Raw genomic sequence first — 23,597 nt, forward strand, 5'->3', positions numbered from 1 at the left:
TATGTTTGTGTGCTTTAAGGAGGGGAAGGGGAAATTTTAATCTTCAAGAAAATAAATTATAAAATTTTTTTTATTATATGAATTGCATATTTTGGAAAGGGTCTAATGCCCTTTTCTATTGCATTCCATTCAAGTAAAAGTTTTATTGTAACAAATGTTGAAGTGTACTGATGTATTTTTTATTAATTTTTATTTTTACCTTGTCTAGTATCTTCAACAACAAGAGTGCAAGCATTTATATAGTAGAAAAGAAGGACAGAAACCTGAAAACAGATCAAAAAATCGATACAAGAACATTCTCCCCTGTAAGATTTTCCTACTTTGAAGTTTTCTTTGTTTCTGATCCTCTTCATAGAAGCTCTACTCGGTATTGAAAGTTAGATTTTCATCAACTGAAATTTCTGATGATATACTTACTGGCTGTTCTTATATTCTCTTTATATGTGCACAGTTTTGCATCAACATTTCCAAAACTGTTTGGTTGATAAGGATGTTGGTTTGTTTTAAGAATCATACTCAAAATAGAAGCAATATTTAAAGCTACTTTTTAGTTCCTTACATCTCTCTCATTTATTAACTCTAAGCCAGGGTTTCTTAAATTGTGTTCTGTAGAACCCCAGGGTTCCACGGAGCTCTTTGAGGGGTTCCATGAGACTTGCATGTTATCTTTCACAACTTTCAAATTTGTTCTTAAAAAAATCGATAAAACTAACGCTTTTTCAAAATTAAAAATAAATTTACTTTTACTTTCGCCTACTAATCTGATGGTTATTACCTACCCGGGTTAGTCACCATTGGAATAATTTTTTTTGTTGCCTAAAATAATGCAAAATTTGGACTATCAAAAATAGCTAGAAGGTGTGCCTTCAAGATTTCAACTTCACAATTTTTCCAAGATCAATCCCAAAACACCTTTTTATGACCTAAAGTCCCCAAAAATAGCATAAAATTGCATTTTAAAAACATCTATATCTGAATATTTCTGGAAGAAACTTCTGATCCCATAATATCACCAAAGATATTTTAAAAGTGATTTCAATATACAAAATATTTAGGAAACGCACACCAAAAATTACGATTCTTGATGTCAATTTCATATATTCTGCTCTTGCTTTCCAGCCACTCTCCCTGTATCTCTGACAGCATTTGAAAGGACAATTTCAACATTTAACGAGTAAGGACCAATTTAAGGAGCAGTACTGGTCAAGGGCATCTAAATGTTCTAACACTGTCAGACGTTAATATATAGTCACACCTAAGTCTATGATTTATAAATAACTTAAAAAGTGTTTAAAAATTAAAGACATTTTTATTTTTAAGGATATTTGTTTCTGAGATTATTTGCCCCTTTTAAAAATTACAAATAGGAGTGTATTTTATGATAACAAATAATAACTAGCAGTTACACCAATAATTAGCATGATTGTAAATGAAATCTATTTTACCCGGGAGAACTTGCATCGGGCCTCTCAGGCCCGGTCATAACGAAACTACGCTGCCAAAAATCACCTCTTCAACAGAAATGAATGAGGTCCACAGTAGCTGCGTTCGAGGTGACCTACATACTGACCACATGCTTTTCAGGAATGTACATTCCCCCTTTTCCCCAGAGGCCCGGACCGAGCGCTCACGCTTTTCATTTCAGATTGTGAATGTAAAGGAAGAGGTTGTGAAATGCATCGCTGTTTAAGCTACAAAGATGAAATGAAGAGGTTGCAGACCTTGTTGGTTGAGGTTTCAACTGATGAGAACTCCCTTAATGAAGATGATGAGGAAGAAGTTGACACAGAACAGTAAAGCGATCATCAGTAATGCTTAGAAGAAGATTTAGATTCATGTATCATAAAACTTTCTTAAAACCTTACTTTTTAAAACATATTTTAGAGGCTGTTTATCTATTTCTAATTCAGCGTTGAAAACACATTTTTTTTTCTATTTTGCAAACTTAATTTACTGAAATAACCACTCCGGGCCTACGGAACCCCCCCGCAAGCGTTCGTGTGACGAAAAGTACCGCGAGTTCTCCCGGGTTAATTAGCTATTTAATGACAAATAATTAATGTGTAAGTCTGTTTGAGGTTTGAACCTCGCCCCCTCTGAAACAGAATCCTAGCTACGCCACTGCAAATTGGTGATGAAAAACCAGGGGTTCCAGGAAATAGTGAGCATTAAAAAGGTTTCCACTAATAAAAGAAATTAAGAAACGCTGCTCTAAGCAATAATTTTTAAAAAAGTGTATTGTTCATCTTTTTTTTTTTTAATCCTTTTAATATTCATAAGTTCATTTTTTGTTTCAATTTTCCTAGTGGTATTTTTTTTTTCATAATGTTTCTCTTTTTATAGTTGACCATACTAGAGTTATTTTAAAAGATGTTGATCCAAATGTTCCTGGCTCTGATTATGTTAATGCTAACATTATTACTGTAAGTATGCAATATAGGTGTACGTTTTTGTTTTCAGTCATTTAGATCTGTAAATTGCTTACGTTTGAATTGAATGCAAATGCTTATTTTCTCAATTAATGTACCATGTATTTTCAAATGTAGGTGATCCATGTTTAAGCCGAGAATGAGTTTTTTTCTTCAAAATTTACGAAAAATTCAAAACTGGTATATAAGCTAGAACAAAAATTAAAAAGTGAAAGTGACATTCAAACGTGCCACTATAAGGAGGAAAATATAGCCAAATCAGGGATATGAGTTAAATTTTTTCCAGTCAAGTTACTGTAAAGTAAAATCCAGACACTGACAGCTGTAGTTTTGACTCTGTTAGAAGAGAAGAGAGCAGAGAGCATCATCTTTTACAGTTCAAACACCAGGTCCTGCTTTTTTGAGTTTAAATCAGTATTATACTCTTGTCACATCTAAAGCCACTTTTTGGCATCAAAAACTCAACCTTGCTTTACTTAAAGTTAATCCTTTTGTAAACTTAGAAAATAGGAATGCTATACTTGGAGATCTTTAGTGATTTATCACTTGAATTTTGAAGATAGCTTACGTAAGAGTAACTTGGCACAATTTCCGATACATTGCTGTCAAAATTTAAAGTAAAAAAAAAAATATTCTATTTTTTTTTTCTATTCTGTAAGTTTACAATCCTATGAAAAAGATTTTTGTTGAGTTTTTTTATGCTTGGAAATGTTCACATAAAAAAAAAGTTTACGGAAACTTTTGAAAACAGCTTACCTAAAAGTAACTTGTTGCATTTTCAAATACACTGCAATTAAGGTCTTGCATTTTCTACCATTTTCTATTCAGTGAGTCTACAATACTGCCAAAGAATTTCATAAGCAAGAAGATTTAAATGCATTACAAAGGAGAAAGAAATAGGTACTTATGTACTTAACTTCTAAAAATGCAAAAAATTTCTTTTACAAGAACAATTGTTTTGTAAAGCAACTTGAAAAAATAAAAAATACTATTATTAGTTAATTATTTCAAATTTTTGGATTCTACACCATAAATTTTTTGAAAGAAAAATGCAGCGAAAACTTAGAAAATTAGAAATGCTCTACTTGGAGATATTTAGTGATTTATCACTTGCTAACATGTCATGTAAAATGGCTTTCCTTTCATTAAATTGTCTAGAAAGAATGGAACTATGCATGGTCAAACTGTTTAAACACTTTAATACAAAATTCCTTTTTTTTTTCAAATGTTAAAGTACATTTTAAATATTCTGTAGCCTGACGAAGATTCAACTGGGGATGGATCCAAAAAATACTATATTGCAACTCAGGGATGCCTACACAATACTGTTGCCGATTTTTGGAGGATGGTATGGCAGGAAAATACCAGAGTAATTGTTATGACGACTAAAGAAATTGAAAGAGGAAAGGTAATGTATAAAAGTATATACAGTAAACTCCTGGTTATCTACGGAATAGGGTGACACGGTTACCGCGGCACAGATACGCAAGTTCGTGGATTATCTGCAAATTAGATCAAAGCTTTGTTGATGTATGCAAGTCCCTAAAAAGATCAATAACACTCGCATACATTTATAGCTAAAATAGCGAAACGAAAAATAAAGCTAAAACAAACTATATCTAAAACGAAAACCGTTCATGTAAAAATGCATATACAAGCTAGAGAAGGATAATGCACATATGCTAGAAAATCGTGCAAGCAGATTACCTGCAACAAAGCAAGCTAGGTTGCAGCAGAAGCGTAAAGGGAAGGGGAGAGGAATTTTTCCAAGACTGGTCTGGCTACTCATTTACGCAGGGGGTGCCCACGGAGGGGGGGGGGATTTTGGTACAAGAGAACACCATCAAAATGGGGGGGGGGGGATTTTAAATTTTTGTAATTATTTATTTGCATTTATTTTTGATTTATTTTTAATTTAAGTTATTTATTTTGTTTTATTCTGTGTTATTTTATATCATTTATTTATTTAGTTTGTGTGTGTATGTCATTCAAACTCAGAACTTTTCTAATAAAACAATAATAATAATAAATAAATAAATAAATAAAAATATTTTTAAAAATAAGTTAAAAAAAGAGAGCGTGAGTAAGGGGAGAATTTGCACTCTTGAACTTGATGGGGATAGGTACCCCTGTCATGAGAGTAGAGTAGATCAAACAAGAAGTTCCATCTAGAACTATACGAGCCTACTTTCCCGTATACCCATACTACTCTCTAGTACCTGATCAATGTTCTGAAAAATAGCTAAAATCGCAAATTGTTTCAAACATATTGTTTTAAAATTTTAAGCTGATTTCTTGGAATAAAATATCCCTTACTCATCTAAAAAACTAGATGCGTGAAAAAAATAAATAAATAAACAAACAAATAAAATAGCAGCACCTTTTGAACAAAGCAGCTAATACACTTTTTTCCATAATTTTTTTTTTACAGCTTTCAAAAGAAAAGCTGAAAAAATAATAATTAAAATTAATAAGCTCATTAAAATAAATACATCATATCAAAAAAAAAAAAGTTTCTTTTTCACCTGTTGCCAAAAATAATTTTTTAAATGAATTAATGCACTTACCAAAATAAATAATAACAATAAAATGTCAACTTACAGAAATACTTTTCATTGTCAAAAAAAAAAAAAAATCGTCTGCGCAGATTGTTATATAGAAACATAAATGACTTCGAGTTTATTCGCCAAAAACTGAGTACCTAAATTAAAACTTTAGCGTGAAAATAAAAACAAATCATATCAACAATAATTATTTCACAGTGAAAACCATAGCTGCGGAGTCGGAGTCAATCTCATTTTGGGATAAAGGAGTCGGAGACGGATATCCAAGAATCGGAGTCAGTCATTTGTCCTCCGTGTATAAATGTTTGCCAAAGCTACGAAGTCAGAGTTGAAGTTGGGGAGTCGGAGTCGGATTAATTGTCGGAGGCACAGGAGTCGGAGTCAGGTGCCTCTAAATTCTCGGAGTCGGAGTCTGGAGTTTGGCGTCAAGAGCTATTTCCAACAAAATTTGTTTGAAATAAATTTCAAGTACGGAATCTACATTGACTTTCAGTTTCCCCGTAGGCGCTAATGTTAAGTTTTTTTGAACTGTTCAAAATTGAACAAAAAATAGTTCAAATCAAAAAGTGAAATATGGGAATGAGGTGTCCTCGCCGAGATCTTTCGAACAATAAGCACGAAACTGCAGTCCTCGGCTGGAAATGACTGAGCTGGCGGTGTATTTAATGTATTTCTGCTTTATCCCTGGCTAATGGGCGGTAATTTACTGAAAAAAAGTTTGTTCGAATCGGACTATTCATTCAAAAGTTATTAGGGGGGACAGACTGACAGACATTTTCCCTCATCTCAATACCTTACTTTCCAATTTTTAATTTTTCGATATTTATTTATTTTATATTTATTTTTGATTTTTTTTTTGTTTTTTGCAACATTTTTAAGATGCATTAAGCCTTCTTTCATGCTTTTTTCTTCTTTTTCCGACTTTTACTGGGAAAGTAGGCTAAAAACCAGTCTGTAGGGTAGATCTAAAAATCAGTAATAAGTGTTGATCTAAAGCAGTAAGTAATGTAACCTAAAAATCAGGTTTTAGTGACCTTAAATGCTCTGATGTCGATGAAAGGGAGGGGAAAGAAAGCAATAGGAATGTCTAAAATAAATTTTGCGCTTGTCAAATTAAAATGTGGTGTGCATTCATCTACACTTGGTTAATCATTACTGATATTTTTTTTTGAAAGTGTGAAAGGTCATGGAAAACCCACCATGCCTATAAGCTGCCTGTAGATAATCAGGAGTTTACTGTACAACATAGTGCTTGAATTTTCTTCATTACTTATGTTGACCATCTGATTCTCTTATCACTGTTTTAATATAGTAGAGTCTCGATAACCAAAGTCAATCAGACCCAGACCAACTTGGATTACTGAAAACTTGGATTGTTCCGACTGCATAGTAAAATTCAAGAAGGACACAAGTTTTTATATGCAGCTAAAAATTAGACATATTGTACATTGAACAATAAAAAGCACGCACAGAATTGTAAATATGAAAATATATTTAAAAAGTTTGAGGAAACTACATAAATAGAGCCCAAATGAGTTTTTTTTTTACTTTATTTTAATCACTTTTGCAGATTTATTTTCTGTTTTTAAGCAATCATTGGATATTAGATCTTCAGCACTCTATTTTTTAATTTTTGCATGCTTTCTTCTCCCGTCACCTAATGTCACTTCTCCAATACTTTCGGAATTGAAAAAATATTTTCTCTCTTAAGGAAGAAAAATATACAGTACTTATAATACAGGGTGTTTCAAAAAGAATGACCCGATTTGAAATGAGTACATTATGAAAACTATTAAAAATAGACACTTCAGATAAAGTTTGTATTACACGGAAAATAATCAAGTTTTTTTACATGCAAAATTAAAGGTGTTCAATCTGTCCACTTTTGAATGCAGGGCATATGTCTACATGGTAGTTAGATTCGTCTCAAACTTTTACAAACATGTTTGCATCAACTGCTTCCACTGCTTTCACAAACAACCCGTGTTTTGAATTGTTTATACCATTTTCTAATGCTTTTTGGGGCAAAAGGTATAGCACCAGAGTGTTCTCGGCAAAAATCACGCTGAACAGTTGTTACGGACTCACATTTTGCGGAGCGTAGAACACAATACGATTTTTGTCGTGCAATGGCCATTTTCACAAACACTGAAATGGCGGGTGAAAAAAGAGTTACCACTACATATGTGGGCAACTCCGTGAAACTCGAGATTTTCCCCATTCTAACGATACCTTTATTTAATGAAACGGATTAAAATCTGAATTTATATGATTTTTTGAAATCCAGTCATTTTTTTTGAAACACCCTCTACTTTGGATTAAGCAGGGCTCAGCTTAACATGACTTGAATTAATGGAACTCTACTGTGCTGCTATTTTCAGAATTTATGAATCTGACATTTAAGAGAAACACTTTCATATGTTCCACAGAATAAATGTGCTCGTTATTGGCCAGATGAAGATCAAGCCAAAGAAGTTGGAAAATTTGTTTTGAAAAATATTTCAGAGTCTTCAACTACAGATTATATATTGAGAGAATTTTCGCTTACAAAGGAAGAAAATGTAAGTGCTATTCAAATTTCATGTTTATCATTGAATTCTGTTAATGCATTGTAAAGTTGTTCATTAAATTCTACTTAAGATAGGCATAACATTAAATGAAAGATGTTTGATGCTGCAGTGTCATCTATGTTTTCATTCTCGCCAAGAGCAAAGTAATCTTTTTTCTTGCATTTACAGGTAGGGTAACATCCCCAGTAATTGGCAGGTCACCAGTGATTGGCACTTCCAACAAAAATGTCCTAAAATAAGATTCATATCCAATCTTTTAAAAGTAGAAGGCTATATACCAACTGAATGTACATTTACTTTAAAGATTGTAACTTCAATTCATGTCACTAAATGGTAGCAGTGCGTAGGAAAGAGAAACAATTGGGGCTTGTGTCAAATCAGCCATTTTTGTTGCAGAAGCTTCTTTTCTGGATTAAGGGAAGCATGCACATCAATCCATTAAAATCTGACTTAAAATATATTTTAAACTTTCATTGTCAAAAGTTTTGTTTAGTTGAAAGGTGTTACTTTGAGTGGGTAGAAATATATTTTTTGTCCTTTTTTTGGATTTTCGAAATAATGATGGATGCCATTTAATGGTGCTTCAATTTTGCTAGTCTCCAGTAATTGACACAAAGGCCTATAAACACTAATGTGTTGTGCAATATGTTACTGGTTTAATTTTTGATACTTTTGCAGCAACTATATTGTATGGGTTCTACTATTGATTTGAATCCTACAGAATAATATACTGTTAAAGTTTTAAGAGAAACAATAAAAAAACAAAAATGTTTGGCCTTCAGTCTGATATTGGGACGGTAGAGAATCGGTTCATTTTTTATGGTCCCTCAGAATCATCTGGTTTATGTCCCTGATGTTCTTTTTTCTGTGGAAACAGGTATAGGTAATTCGTAAAATCAAAAATACATACAACCGACTATGAAACAGCAATAATCTTGATATTTTTTTCTATGCAACACTCTAAAATACTTTTTCAACGTCAAGATATGTGATTTAACATTAGTTTATGTAAAATTACCTACTTTAAATTAACATTAATTATATTTCTTACGATGATAAAATTTATGTAATCTAAAAGTGAAAAATAAAATGATTTTCCATTCTATTAACATTAACATGTGCCAATTAATGGATCACAAGGTGTCATACACTGGGGTATCGGGTGCCAATTACTGGTGATTTTGGTAACTTTTTATAAAAATATTTTTATAAAAATATCAATTCAAAAATTTTTGATTTCAGTGCACTAAATAGATGTACAGATGTGCATTCTGTAATACAAAAATATTTCAAGTGAATAATTTTTTTCTAAGTAATAAAAACAGAGGTAAGTTTAAGGACAAACTCTTAAAGTGCCAATTACTGGTGTCGTTATCCTATATTAAGGCACTACAAAATCACTCGTCAAGGTATGATGGGTGAAAATTGCTTCAACACTTGAACGAAGCAATTGCCTGTTTGCTGATATTTTGATAGTTAAAATTTCAACCCTAACTCCAGTGAATAGAGTTCATTGTTAACCACTTTTTTGCATCTTCATTCCCCTGAAATGATAGTAAGAAATAAAATACTCAATCCAGTTCAGCCTTGTCGAAATAAAGCATTTTCCTGCATGTTATACATTACTAAAAATTGTTATCAAATTATCATGCCATGGAGCAAGTTTCATTGTTGATGATGTCAGGAGCGTTACTCGATCATTCGCGATTATATATATGAGGATCGAAATATATTTTGTTTTCCTTTCAAACTTCCAGTTTTTGTATCCTCTACTCCCTCCCCCCTTTCAAGTATGACATGCAAAGCAATTCCCACATGAACTGGTATTCTTGCCTTAAAAACAGCTCCCTTCAGTTTCAAAGAACTTTCCAACATTTTCTGAAAAAGTAATTCAGTACCTTAGAATAAAATCTCATGAAATTTCAATCAACAGTTTTAGGAGTTCACAAGCACAAATCATCATATATTTTTGACTGTGAAATTGTTATAATTGAAAATGTTTTTTGTTTTATCTGTCTTTGGTACGATGTTTGATAGTAGGGGAATGTGGGGCAAAGATAAATAGTTCAGATAACTTTCCTTTTTCATAATAAAGAATTATAAATTTGTTTTGAAAATTACAGTATATAAAGAAAGAACAATGTATTAAATTATGAAACTTGCATTGAAACATAATTTTCTATTTTTGGCCGTAAATTTACTGGCAAAGGGGAGTGGAAAATTTTCGCTTTTTTGTGGGACAAAGTGAAAAATAAAATATTTTTGTTATTAACTATTCCTGTTTAATTATTAAATGTATTTTTGATAAAATGAACGAGTAAGGAAAAGAATGAATGACAGAATAGATAATGAAGCAATAAATAAATTAATGTATGAAAATAATAAATGAGTGAGAAAAATAGTCAATGAATAAAAAAATTAGTGAATTATTAAATGAAGGAATGTAAATGAATTGATTAACAAATGAATACTTAAGTGTTTTGATAAATGATTGAATAAGTTAACAAAATGAGCTATTTATTTTCCTCATTTAATTTCCTCAACATGCACTTATTGTAGAACACATTTAAAATAAAAATGAGCTTAATATTCAATAAATAAGTAATGCACCAAATATATTAGTAGATCTCAATTAATACTCAAAATGTTAATAACAAGAGCTTTATAATTTCATAATAATAAAAATAATTTTTTACTTACAACTAAGTGTTGGGTCATTCTGAGAAAAATCAGGAATTTGTGTTTCTAGGTTTTACTATAAAGAACAAACCCCGTTTAGAAACTAATTCAAGTGAATAAAACACTGTAATACAACTGATGGAATGTATTGAAGTTGCTAAATGAGAAAAAAAAATGTTTTATTTACTGTTTAAATTTTGGCCACAGAATGTGATTTATCACATGTGTGGACTGTAACCACTTATCTTTTTTTTGTTTCCATATTTTATCTCTCGCACCAAACAAGAAATTAGCTACAGTGAAGCATCATTTATACGAGGCGTATCCGGAAAGTAAGTACCGTTTTGAAAAAAAAGCTATAAATTTTTTTAAAAAGATTATTTAATGTTTACATGAAAGATCATACCTTAAATTATTTTTCAACACAGTTTCCACCATTGTTGAGGCACTTGTCGTAGTGGCTCACCAGCTTATTTATACCTGCCTCAAAGAAACTTGCTGCCAATGAAGAGAGCCATAAATTTACAGCGTTTTTTACTTCGTCATCACAAGCAAAGCGCCTACCTCCAAGTTCTCGTTTCATGTGCAGGAACAAGTGGAAATCAGACGATGCTAAGTTTGGGCTCTACGGCGGGTGATTAAACTGCTCCCAACCGAACTGTTCAATTAGTCTTTGAGTGTCACGAGCAGTATGGGGTCAAGCATTGTCATGCAGCAACAGTTTCTTCACTGAGCATTCCTCTACGTTTGCATTCAAAAACCGGATCACAGAACGAATTTCACAGTCGGCGGGATCATCGATTTTTTTAAACATTATATACGGCCACAGTAAACGCAAAACACAAGACAAATCAACCATAATGGCGCGAGTTTGTAGCCGATGAACAGAGGAAACAAGTACGCATGCACTGAGCGCCGACAGCAGCGCTGCAGCGGCATTAGAACGAAACGGTACTTAATTTCTGGATACGCCTCGTACGTTTCTCTTTTATACATTTTTAAAATTGGTCCCTGCAGAGTCTAATACACATTAACCTATACCTATCATACGTTTTTTCATTTGTGCGCTTTTTTCGTATAGTCCCTTCAAAAACGTATAAATGGTGCTTTAAGCTATATTTTCAATCAAGTACACATTTAGTACACACTTCTCAAAAACTTAAAGTTAAACTTAATTTCCATATTTATTTAATTGCAAGTTTAATGCTTGTAACCATAGCAATAGTCACATCTGTGGGCTGAAAAGAAAGTGCCAATAAATTCTTCCAGGTTGCAGCACCAAAATGTATTTGTTGAAGGATCAACTCTCAAGAAACCATTTTGTTAGCAGGACAGAAACAGAAGCTTGCTTTGATATTTCTACGACTTTATTTCATTTTTTTTTGTCCTTGATTTGTAACAAGTAAAGATCAACTCATCACATCTGTGACTCATTCAGATTTAAAATAACCAAGTAAATTTTATTTTTTTTTAAAATCAGTGGCAGAATTCCTGCTTCTTCTGAGAATGACTCTATCTATATATATATAAATGAATGTTTGTCTGTATGTCATCCATGAACTCAAAAACTACCCGGCAGATTTGGCTGAAACTTTCACCGTTTGTTATTTTTGGTACTTGGAATGTTTATAGACCAGTTCGAAAAAAATCCGATCGATAGTTCCTTTTTTATTCCAATTTAAGTCACAATCCATTGGATAAATACGAATAAAATTAATTCGCGTGAAAGATCTCATTGATAAGAAGTTAGCTGCTGCCATTTTTCTTGAGTTTGAACAAATAAATTCTTTATTTATTGTTTTATGGCTTTTCATGCAACGGGGGGATTTAAAACTTTTTCTATTTGATATTTTTAGCGATGGATTGATCTTGCAAACTGCGTGAGTACAAAATTTGAGTAGAGTCACGGCTTCACTTGATACCTGGACCGATTATTATGAAAATTGCTATATATGTATTTTTCCACGGAGAAGGTGCATAATATGCTCATTGAAGCCACTCGCCACCAGGTGGCACTGCAGAGTAGCAACTTCTGCCCCGTTCAACCGATTGTCATGAAAATCAGTATAATGATGTATTTTTTTGTTGGCGTAGCAACGCGCGTCGGGTATAGCTAGTTACTTTATAAATATCAATTTTCCAAAAATTGCATTTAAAATCATATGCTTTGATTTTCAGAGATAAATTTTCCCTGACTGGAGTAGACTATGTGCTTTACTATATAGTTAAAATATTACCAGATAACTGGCGTTAAAAACAGAGTAAATATTTCACCAGTGCACTTTGTCTCACTATGTAACTTGCCCCACATTCTTCCTACATTGTTTTTAATGGTGAATTGTATAAATGGCTCATAATCACACAGTATGGATACTGACAATTTTCTGTATCTTAAAAAGCTACTGACTTGGGCCATGTTTAAACCTGCAAACTTGAGTGTAGAAGGGCATTGCCTTATTAGTACGCTACCCTTATAAAAATATATTTTTATGAAAAAAGCTAAGCACTAGTCAGGTTAAAATTTTAATTTTTGAAAGTATGTTTGTTTGTTGTCTCTAGCATAAAATCCAGATTTTTTCATGCTAATTCTGTTTCTGAAATCTTTGTTAAATTTTAGACTGAACAACGCACAATTTACCATTACCATTTTACGGCTTGGCCGGATCACGGTGTGCCATCTGACCCAGGATGTGTTCTAAACTTTTTGCATGATGTAAATCATCGCCAGGAATCTATCAATGGAGCTGGTCCAATAGTTGTGCATTGCAGGTGACTTTTTTTTTTGATGAATTATGCGAAAGAAATTTTTTCTTATGAAATATAGGAAGTACAAAAAACTTTTAAAGGGATTTAAAAATCTTTCCAACTTATGTCTGGAGCAAGTTTTTGTTACTTATATGAAAATTTCAAAAGTATTTTGATAAGCTGATTAATATTATCATCCTGGTTAATAGTTGTTTAGCAACAGACATTATTTGACATTATTTTGTTTTTAATTAGTTATTTTGTTGTTTGTAAATTTAATATTTTATATTGTCATTTGTCAAAATATTAAATTATACACGAAGAAAATACTATTTCAAAGGAAAAAGAAAAAAAAAAAAAAACTAATTAGTTAAATGCTGTATATTAGTAAATATAATTTCTTCTGCATAATTTTTATTTTATTCTTAAGAATATGACTATTTCGGTTAAAGTGTTTTATTTTTTTAATTGAAATTAAAAAATTGAAAAGATTCTCGCACTTTATTAAAACTATATGGACACGTGAGTCTGTAGTGTCTAGCTGTGCCTATCATATGTCATATTCTACGAGGGTCATCTGGAAAGTAAAGAACGATTTTATATAAAAACTTTAATAACTGATATAAAAAAGTAAATCTTAGTTTATGTACTAATTGATACTTAAGTTATTTTTATTCACCATTTAAATTTAAGTACTTGTCTTAAAATTTTACAAGTTTTTCTATGCCGCCAAGCTGTTGAACGTCATTAACAGCTTCTTTAAGTTCCTCATCACTGCCACAGTGCTTTTTACACCAAATGTCTTTCAACTTGGGGAATAAGTGAAAGTCACCTCAGTGATTTGTCTGTAAATTTCTATTGGTCGCAGTCTTCTTGCATTTAAAAGTCTTATGGCACTACGAATCTTCCATGAGACATTTTGAAGTTAAGCAATAACTTGCCTTAGGGGATCGTGGCTAATGCCAGACTGAAGCGAAGAAATGCCAAGGTCAATTATCATGGGGCACTGGTGATGGGAAAACGCACCGACGTGCCAGAGCAAAATGTTCTTTACTTTTCGAATGACCCTCGTATTATATTCCGAAGACTGGTATTTTGGGCATATATTTTATGCATCGTAATAAAAATTCCCCAAATGTTTGTTGTGGGATTTTGTATATATAACTTTTTTTGCTACATTGTATCAAAAAGCAATATCTGAGGGAAAAATTGACTTATGTAGGCATTACTCAAGTTTTTTGTGATGCTGGCATCATTTTTAGTGCACTTTCTCAGTGAAAGTCAAATAAGAAAAAAGCATGAAACAAGGCTTAATGCATCTTAAAATATTACAAAAAACAAAAAAGTCAAAAATAAAGAAAATAATTAAATAAAATATTGAAAAAATAAAAATTGGAAAGTAGGGTATTGAGAAGGGGAAAAGTCTGTCAGTGTGTCTGTTCCCCCTTCCTCCCTAATAACTTTTGAGTGAATTGTCCGATTCGAAGAAATTTTAATTCTTGGAAAGATCTTAGCGAGACCACATCATTCTCGCATATCATTTTTTGATTTAAGCAATTTTTCGTTCAATTTTAAACAGTTCAAAAAAACTTAACTGTAGTGCCTACAGAGAAGTTCAAGGCAAATATAAATCCCGAACTTATAGAGGCGAATTTGCTTAAAACAAACTTAGTTAAAAAAGCTCATAATGAAGAACATATATAGAAATAATCTTTAGATTTGAACAATTTTCCGTTAAATTTTGAACAATTCAAATTTAACAATAGTGCCTACGGGGGAAGTAAAAGTCAATATAGATTCTAAACTTAAAATCAGATTTGCTTCAAACAAATTTTGTGGGAAATAGCTCTTGATGACTAACTGCAGACTTAGTTGAACTCTGAGTCCCAGACCCCAACACTGGCTCCATACCTTAGCAAAAATTTAGATGCAGAGAGAAAATGATTGTCTCTGACTCCAACTCCTTTATTCCAAAATTAGTTCGACTCCAACTCTGCAAACATTGGCAAAGTTGTGTACTTTGAGAGAATTTGACAAATTCAGGCTCCCAGTCCTTGAATTAAAAATCTTCGACTCCCGCCTCTAACTCCTTAAGTTCAAAATGAGATGGACTCGGACTCCAACTCCACAGCCATGGTCTTTACTGTGAAATAATCATTGTTGATATGATTTGCTTTTATTTTCACTTTGCAGTTTTTATTTATGCATTCAGTTTTTATTAGAAAAATTTGGAGTCCTTGATGTTTTAACATAAAAATAAGAGCAGACGATTTTTTTTATTATGAAAATTATATTTTTAAGTTGCATTTTATTGTTGTTTATTTATTTTTAAAAGGCATATTTATTCTTTTTTCAAAAATATTTTTTAGCAACAGGAAAAACAAACAATGTATTTTTTTTGATATAATGTATTTATTTTAATGAGCTTATTATTTTACATTCTTTTTGAAAGTGATTAAAGTTTTTTTTAATGGAAAATAATATATTAGCTGCTTTGTTTAAAAGGTTTGTTTATTTTTTACGCATCTGTTTCTTTAAATGAGCGAGACGTATTTTATTTCTAGAAATCAGCTTAATATGTTATTAAGTTATGTTTGAAATAATTAACAATTTTAGCTAATTTTGAGAATATTGATCACATACTAGGATGTCAGTGTTTATATATAGGAAAGTAGGCTCTTTTAGTTCTGGACAGAACTTCTTGTTTTACAGAAGAAAAAAATTTAAGTATGTATATATATATGTTACTTTCAAGTAATTCACTGGCCGAAGTTTTTGCATTTCTTCTTCCCACCCTTTTCCACCAAAGATAGGATCTCTCTCTTAAACAACATTCTACAAAAACTTATTTAATGTCTCTAACGTATGAACTGTATGAAACAAGAATTGTGTTGCATTTTCTTTAAGGAAAAAAAAAAATTATCTGATCTCAAGATTGAAATATTATGCTTATGATTAATATTGTTTATTTTAGCGCTGGCATTGGAAGAACTGGAACTTTTATTGTTATTGACATGATTGTTGATTTGATAAAAAGGCAAGGTATGTTATGATAATTTTGACTTATGCGGATACTGTTATTTCCATTATTATTATCTTGTAATGCATAAGTATTTTTGCTCAGTTTAACTAACATAAGTAGAACCTCTTGATCAGGCAGTCATGAAACCAAATGTTTTGTTGGATAATGTGAGATGTTCAATGTTAGAGAAAATTATTTTTTCTGGATTTTTTAAAAAATTGTTATTTAAGTTTGCAGTACTTAAATAAAAAATGCGAATATTCATTAAAATATATCATCATCAGGCTGTTAAAAAAATAACACAATTAAGCATTACTTACTGTTATACCTTTTAAAAAGGTACTAATCCTTTTGTTTTACATGAAATAATGAAAATTCACATTTAGTGAGAAACTAATTAAAATGATTAACAGAATCCCACATCCTTTTTTTTTAAACCTTAAAACCTATTTCGCAATACAAGTGTTAAAATTGTTTTCCGCTGGAAGACCCTCAGAGCTTCCATTCCCCAGAAAAAGTTTTTCAAGTCTTCAGAGCATATCATTGCCTCTGAGCAACATTAAGACATCTAATCCCAGGAATAATACTAAGATATCCTACTGTTGCTTTGAGGCAACAATATCAATGTTTCTGAAAGGCATTAATTTTCCATGCATCATTTCCATTCCTAGGTACTTTTTCTGTTTCATCGTCCAGAAGCGCAGATTGTTCTACTGTGCTTTCATGCATAAAGCATTGAACCCAAACATTCCTAATCTCATCTTTATCCTTTAGAATTTCTCCAACTTGAAAAATTTTGGGCAAGCAATGCGTACTAAGCTTTTCATTTTTTATCATGTCCCAAAACATCAACCTTTCCTTTTAATTCGCTTCTTTCCATTTTAATGCCACCCCCCTCTTTTTTTTAAATACAAAAGATGCATCTTACAGTCAAATTAAAGCAAATGGCTAATTTATTATATTATTCATAGATATAGTATTCACATAAGTAAATTGCTCATTGTGTCATTTATTTATTGATGAATTAATAGCAACTGCTAAAAGAAGCATTTGTCTCATTATCATTGCATATTTTCCTAATTATATGACTAAATACCAAAATAACTTTGCATATTGTTAGTTTTAAAACTATTTTTGTTGCTAGAGTTAGGAAAAAATGATGGATTTATAGTTCAAATTGTGTGCAAAAATTTCTTTTTCCTCATTAAGCAGCTTATATTTTGTAATCCTTTGACTCTAGATTATTCATTCATTAGGGAAGATTTAAACATTTCTCAAAATTAATTTTAGAAGAATTCAAATAAAGTTATTTTTACTCATTTTTTTTCTCTATTTTATTAGTTCTAAACACTAATGGATAAAATAAAACTAAGAAGGAAATTTTAGAATTCATTCAACTTTTTGGTTGGAAAATATTGTATTTTGAGTTAATTTCTAATTATTTTTCAGTAAAACCCTTGTATATTAATTTTTTAACATTCTATACTTTTACATGCAAAAATTAAATCAATAAAAAAAATACTGCTAGCCTACAATTTTGTTGCATTTTCGATTTCAAAGTGTAGCAATAATTGAATATTTTTCAATAAATATTTTTCAAATAACAGTTGAGTTCAATTTAGTTAACTTTTGAAAGTATTGCTTGTTTTAAAAATCTGTACATTTATTTATTTTCAGTTTGATCTCACTAAGGTTCATTCATTCATTTTTTAGGTCTTGATTGTGAAATCGACATTCAGAGATCAATACAAATAGTTCGATCCCAGAGATCTGGAATGGTTCAAACAGAAGCACAATATAAATTTGTTTATTTAGCTGTACAGCATTATATTGACACTTTGCAACAAAGGATACAAGCAGAACAGGTGCACTTTTCCTGAAAATTGTTACCAACTTGTTGACTTATTGTTTCAACCTTTAGTGTTAACGCATCAAAATTGTGACATAGAAACACATAGAAACATTATTCATCTGTCGACAGCCACAAAATGTTCTCCAGATAGTATTACACTTATCATTTCATATTGTTTTGCTTTTTAATGAGTTGAACAAAGCAGAAGTTGTGTAGTCTACTAGATATCATACTAATTCTTTTCTTAATTCTTTTTAGAGAAGTTGGAAATATCTGAAACTGAGGATCAAATCATCATTTGAGTTAATAATTATTAACCTTAAATACAAATGAAGTAGACAAAAAAATTCATTTGTAAATATAGGATAAGTAACTAATCCTTTTGTCTTACATAAAATCAGGAAAATGCACATTGAGTGGGAAACTAATTAAAATGATTAAATTTCAGTATCAGAAAATATTACTGATCAACATTTGAGCTTAAGGCCAACTTTTAGGATCTTTAAGGTCAACACAGAAAAAAGCATGAGAAGAAAAAAATACAAGCATTTAGAAGCTTGTGTTGGAGCTATTTCTTTGAATTACTTAAAATATGTTTGTTTTCATGGATGAAACTAGTTTCTGACAACGTTCTGGATCTGTTTTATACCATTGATCTTCGATTTCAGATTTCTGCTCTATTAATGAAGTAAAATGCATAATAGGGTGGTCCATAAAAGGCTTTTTTAAAAAACAAATTTTGATTTTTACTGGTCTTACCCTCCCATTTGGTTCCATTTATGTAAAAAATAATCATTGTGAAGTTTCAGCTCATGATTTTAACTTTTAGAGGTAGCTCAACATTCTCAAAGTTCAGTTAATAATTGATTTTACGCAATAAATGCAAAAAAGAAAAAGACTGAAAAAAGCAATACAACTATATTTCATTTAAATCTTTAGCATTTTGTACATTGAAAATAATACAACAATACAATAATTATGTTTAAATGACTATGGATGTGGTTGTGCTAGTACCTAAAAACTATTTTTTGCTATTGGTATAAGCATAGCAATGTTTTTTGACAACCTGCAACAAGAATTGAAATTGGTCTTCAATGGTTGTTATCTTTTCATTAAAATCTTTTATATTATTAATTCTTTTCTGCAAGATTATTATTAACTGGTTTCCTCCAATAAATTTTAGTGCTTTATGAAGTTAATTCACTTAAAACTTGCAGATTTGTTTGATCTCCCAAGTTTTGCATGATAAAATGTATCAGGTAAATTCCTTTTTTCAGTTAATGAAGCTGATCATAAATTAGGAATACCTCAAATTTCATGCGATTTTTGGGCATAATCTCAGGTACTTTGCAGCAATATTTTTTCACTGACTTTTTGAACAGCTTTACCAATTGTCTTGTATTCAAGTGCATTAACTTGACTGTCAAAAAGTCAGTTTTATTTACTTCTTCATCAATATTTTTATATTGCAATTATGAAATTTGCATTTCATTAATTTAAAATCATTACACAGAGCATTCTCAAGTATAGAAACTCACCCTAGGTTTTAAATAAACACATTCTGCAAATATATCAAATCTTTTGAAATCCAATATCTTCTACTGAAGTGATGGCAAACTAGTGGAGTATTGTAATCTGTATTTTAAAACAGTACAAGATTTTTAACATTCATTAAGTATAGTGTGTAGCTCTAGGTACAATAATTCTGATTCTAGGAAAGGGTTTTTATGCTGAACTTTTGAAATCAGTTCAGAATTTCTCGATTGTCAGAAATTCTCAATAATCATCTCTGAAGGTGAAGTCATACAGCAATTTTTTTTAACAGATTGTTTTCTATAACCCTATACATCAGTGACTTTTCCTTATTATTGAGTCTTGTAATGCATTTATCCTTGTGAATAAACTCCCATAAGGCCTAGAATCTGTTAGAAAAGTCATTTTGGTGTAGAAGTATAGAAACTGTTCATTCATTAAAAATGGCACCAATAATCAATTCTATAATGTGGTGTTGAGATTCCAGAATTAATTATTTCCTAATTATTTTGTACTAGTAAAACAGGTGCTATTGTTTTTGCCAGTATTGATGCTTCTTTGGTCAAAGCACAACACTTTGTCAACTTACAAAGAATTGGGAAAGATTGCATTAACTGCTACACCTTACAAAAAACATTTGTGTATTTACAGAATATATTTCATAGCTAATGTAATGTGTTGAAACGGTACATAAAAGTAGCAATTTTACAATGTAATTGATTTCGGTTGATGGAAAAAGCAATCATATTTGTGATTAGTTTCTGTCCTTTGCCAATTTACTTATATTCGGCAATGATGCAAACTTCATCGGCTTTGAGTTACCTCTAAATATTATTCAAATGTTATAGCATTTTGTCCCACTTATTTCCTTATGTATTGCAACCAAATGGGAAGGTAAGACTCAAAAAATTTTCACCTTCAAAATTTTGGACCACCATAATGAATAACCTATTTACATCCACTCTTCTTGCTAAGTCACCCCATAAGTTCTCGATTGGGTTGACATCTGGAGACTTAGCTGGCTATTTCAACATTGTTGACTTGAAACCAATTTTTGTACTAATACTCAAAGGGATAGGTGCATTGCCATGCTAATATTTCCAATTTTCTCCAGCAATAAATTCAGTATTTGATAAAAGATGAATTTAAAGGACATTTTGATATTATCTAATTTTCTAATCTGTTCATAGTATAAAATGAAGTCTCCAAAAAGCGTCTGTTTGTTTGAACTCGCAAAACTCGAGAACTACCCTGCCGATTGCGCTGAAATTTTAACAGTTTATTCCTTTAAGTCCTGAAAAGGTTTTCAGACCAGTTTGAAGACAATTCGATGAATAGTTCTTTTTTTATTCCAATTTAGGCCCAATTTTCACATAAATTCCCGAATATGGGGGTGGAAAATTACTTGCACATATTAATATTACATATCGTTCGAAAGGGTAGAATTTTCCGCGTTCTACGCTATTTGTTTCAATGCTCTAACTTTATTACAGCGGGAGTTATTTGCGTTTTTAGCTCGAATTGTTTTAGGCTTAGCTGAAATTTAGGTACTACTTTCTTCATTAAATAAATCAATAAAAAGTGAAGGAATTGTCCCACAGCTTTCTTTTTGACGTCATTGGAAAAAGCGACCTTTTTTACTCCAGAATTAACTCGACCTATGGTCAAAAAAATAAGCTTTTATCTCGGAAGGAAAAAAGTAACAAGCCTTTTTAAATCAAGTTTCAGAAATCTCGATTCCATTCAAATTGTGAACCGTTTTCTTTCCCATTTTAATTCCTTAAACTTATTTCATTTTGTGTTTTCATGGTTACGCATTTTAAGTCCATTTTTCTGGATTTAATTTCTTAAAAAGTATTTTAATATTTGCCGTCATTGTTTGGAAGGGAAATCATGATGTTTTTTTTAAATTTATTTTTTACGCCTGATTGTTGAATATACGTCACTTGACACAATTTTTATTTTCAAGTAGGACCGGGCAAAGCCGGGCAACGCAGCTAGTTATAAATAAATGATTAGTATGTTAAACAATGATTTCCCCCATTAGTATGACGGCTATCGTTGACAACGATTTTGTTTTGCAATTAATGATAACAAAAAACTTATATATTATTTGTTATGGTTGAAGTCAAGGGAGATGGTCAGAGTGAAAAGTATTAAATAATATACTTTGTATAAAAGTTATTATTATTTTTTTCATGTTTAAATTGAAGGTCAAAAGTGAAGAGTTTTTTTTTCTTCATGCCCTCCTTATTAAAAATCTAAATGATAACTTATGTGTGCACGAAATCATTGTTGAGATTAAAAAAAATTAAAATAGTGTTAACGATGTAAAATAATGGTAAGTTTTCCTCCAGTTGTTTTTATGAATCCAAGCAATATTACATAACATTAGGAAAAGCCAAAGAAGAAGGGGGAAACTTTTAGCAAAGCATTAATTCTGTGTGCATTTTCTAATTTCAAACTTTGCTGACTTCTACATTTGATGTACCACTCCTGTTCTCTCACAATAAATGTTTATGCTAAATAAATAACTGAAAGCAATGGATAAACATTTAAACTGGAATTGCGCATTAGTGGACTATATCTTTCTGTCTCATTATTTTCTTTTCTATTAGTGAAAAGGAAGAGAAACAGAATGAAAACATATTTAAATAGTGATTAATAAAACATTTTTATGAAAAGATCTCATAATTCTATTGCAGGTTTCAAAAAGCTACAATTAATGAAATTGACTATTAAAAGTGTATGTCTAATTTTTGGCTTTTTTTTTTTGTTTAATTTCAGAAAAGCATTCAGTTGGGAAGAGAATATACGAATATAAAATATACAGCTGAAGCTGCTGGAACGACAGAGCCAGTGAAGGTGCATACAAATACTACACCTTGTGCAACAACTGTAAGCCCACCTACACCAACTATGCCCCCCCTTGTGTCTCGGACTTCTTGTGAAAATTTAAAACCTCCCGTGCCTCCTCGACCTAGTCCAGAAACAGTAGTGCCAAGGTATTCCCCCCCCCTTTTTTTTTGTCTTTTTTGGCAAGAAGGGAAATTTTTGATGATAGAAAATCATTCTTCAAAGTAACATCCAAAGATGTGTGATGAGGCAGTGTGAAGCAGAGAGGTGCAAGTGTTTTTACCTCCTTTTACAAAAAAAGGAAGTGTTGTGTTCGCAAAAAAAATTTCACTCAAAAATCGCCCTTAATTTCCATTTTACTCACCCCCGAATGAGTATTGAGTTTTTTTTCCCACTTGACCACACGTGGATAAGTGCCTAAGAATGTATAAACACGCGGAATAGCCATAATGACGATTCCCAGGTTAATTACAACAAATTTTCTCGTGACGTCTGTACGTACATATGTATGTATGTGCGTATGTATGTCGTATAACTCAAGAATGGTATGTCCTAGAAAGTTGAAATTTGGTATGTAGACTCCTAGTGGGGTCTAATTGTGCACCTCCCCTTTTGGTTGCATTCAGGTGTTTCTAAAGGAGTCATTCGGCCCTTTTTGGGGGAAATTATTGTTAATTTCGATGTAAACTCAAGTGTTGTTATAATTTGGTGGACACTTAGCGATATATCGCCAGTCTTTTGGTCGCCAAGTTTTGTCACCATTTTGGCGACAAATTTGTCAATTTTTTATTTTTTAAAATCTGTTTCAATTTGCCCACTGTTGGTGATATTTAGAGAGTAGACTATTGAATCACCTTAAAATTGCCAGTAATGGTGAAATGACATTAAATTGGAGTATAAGGAAGTCATGTGATGTACACATCAGCTCGTTTTTTTTTCTTTTTTTTTAAATTTTGAGTAAAGCACGTTTGAAGTTCAGATCCTAGGTAGGCTTTCATTGAAAGTTTTTCCTAAACTATGCTGTGTATCCTCTTCTACCAGGGCTACTAGTATCATCTCTTGCCCCAGTCTCCTACCAGGTCCAGTGTCAGGTTCTCCTACCATCTGTACTGTCTCCAATTTTTTAAACTTTGCACTTGCATCCATTTGCGTCTCACTGCCTCAAATCCCTTCAAAATGTATTTTGAATTGATTGAGCTAAAAAGTGATGGAAGACGAAGATGATGGTTTTACAAATTGAATTTTATGAAAAGTTAAATTTTGAGATGTGAGATTTTGTGAAGTGGCCACTGCTACAAAATAGAATTTTGCGAAGGGGTCGCAAAGCAGACCCAATTAGTGTCTGAA

General features: G+C 31.5%; 1 protein-coding gene across 1 annotated transcript in view; it reads left to right on the plus strand.

Moving 5' to 3' along the window:
* Positions 1-23,597, plus strand: part of LOC129229633 (tyrosine-protein phosphatase non-receptor type 11-like) — a 36,180-nt gene that overhangs the window by 9,698 nt on the left and 2,885 nt on the right. Inside the window, exons 6-13 of the mRNA XM_054863986.1 lie at positions 209-305; positions 2,344-2,423; positions 3,685-3,837; positions 7,423-7,554; positions 12,860-13,011; positions 15,962-16,029; positions 17,723-17,874; positions 22,182-22,399. Coding sequence (XP_054719961.1) covers positions 209-305; positions 2,344-2,423; positions 3,685-3,837; positions 7,423-7,554; positions 12,860-13,011; positions 15,962-16,029; positions 17,723-17,874; positions 22,182-22,399 — 1,052 coding nt within the window. The remainder of the gene's footprint in view (positions 1-208; positions 306-2,343; positions 2,424-3,684; positions 3,838-7,422; positions 7,555-12,859; positions 13,012-15,961; positions 16,030-17,722; positions 17,875-22,181; positions 22,400-23,597) is intronic.

Source organism: Uloborus diversus, chromosome 9 (assembly GCF_026930045.1).
Source record: "Uloborus diversus isolate 005 chromosome 9, Udiv.v.3.1, whole genome shotgun sequence".
Lineage (NCBI taxonomy): Eukaryota > Metazoa > Arthropoda > Arachnida > Araneae > Uloboridae > Uloborus > Uloborus diversus.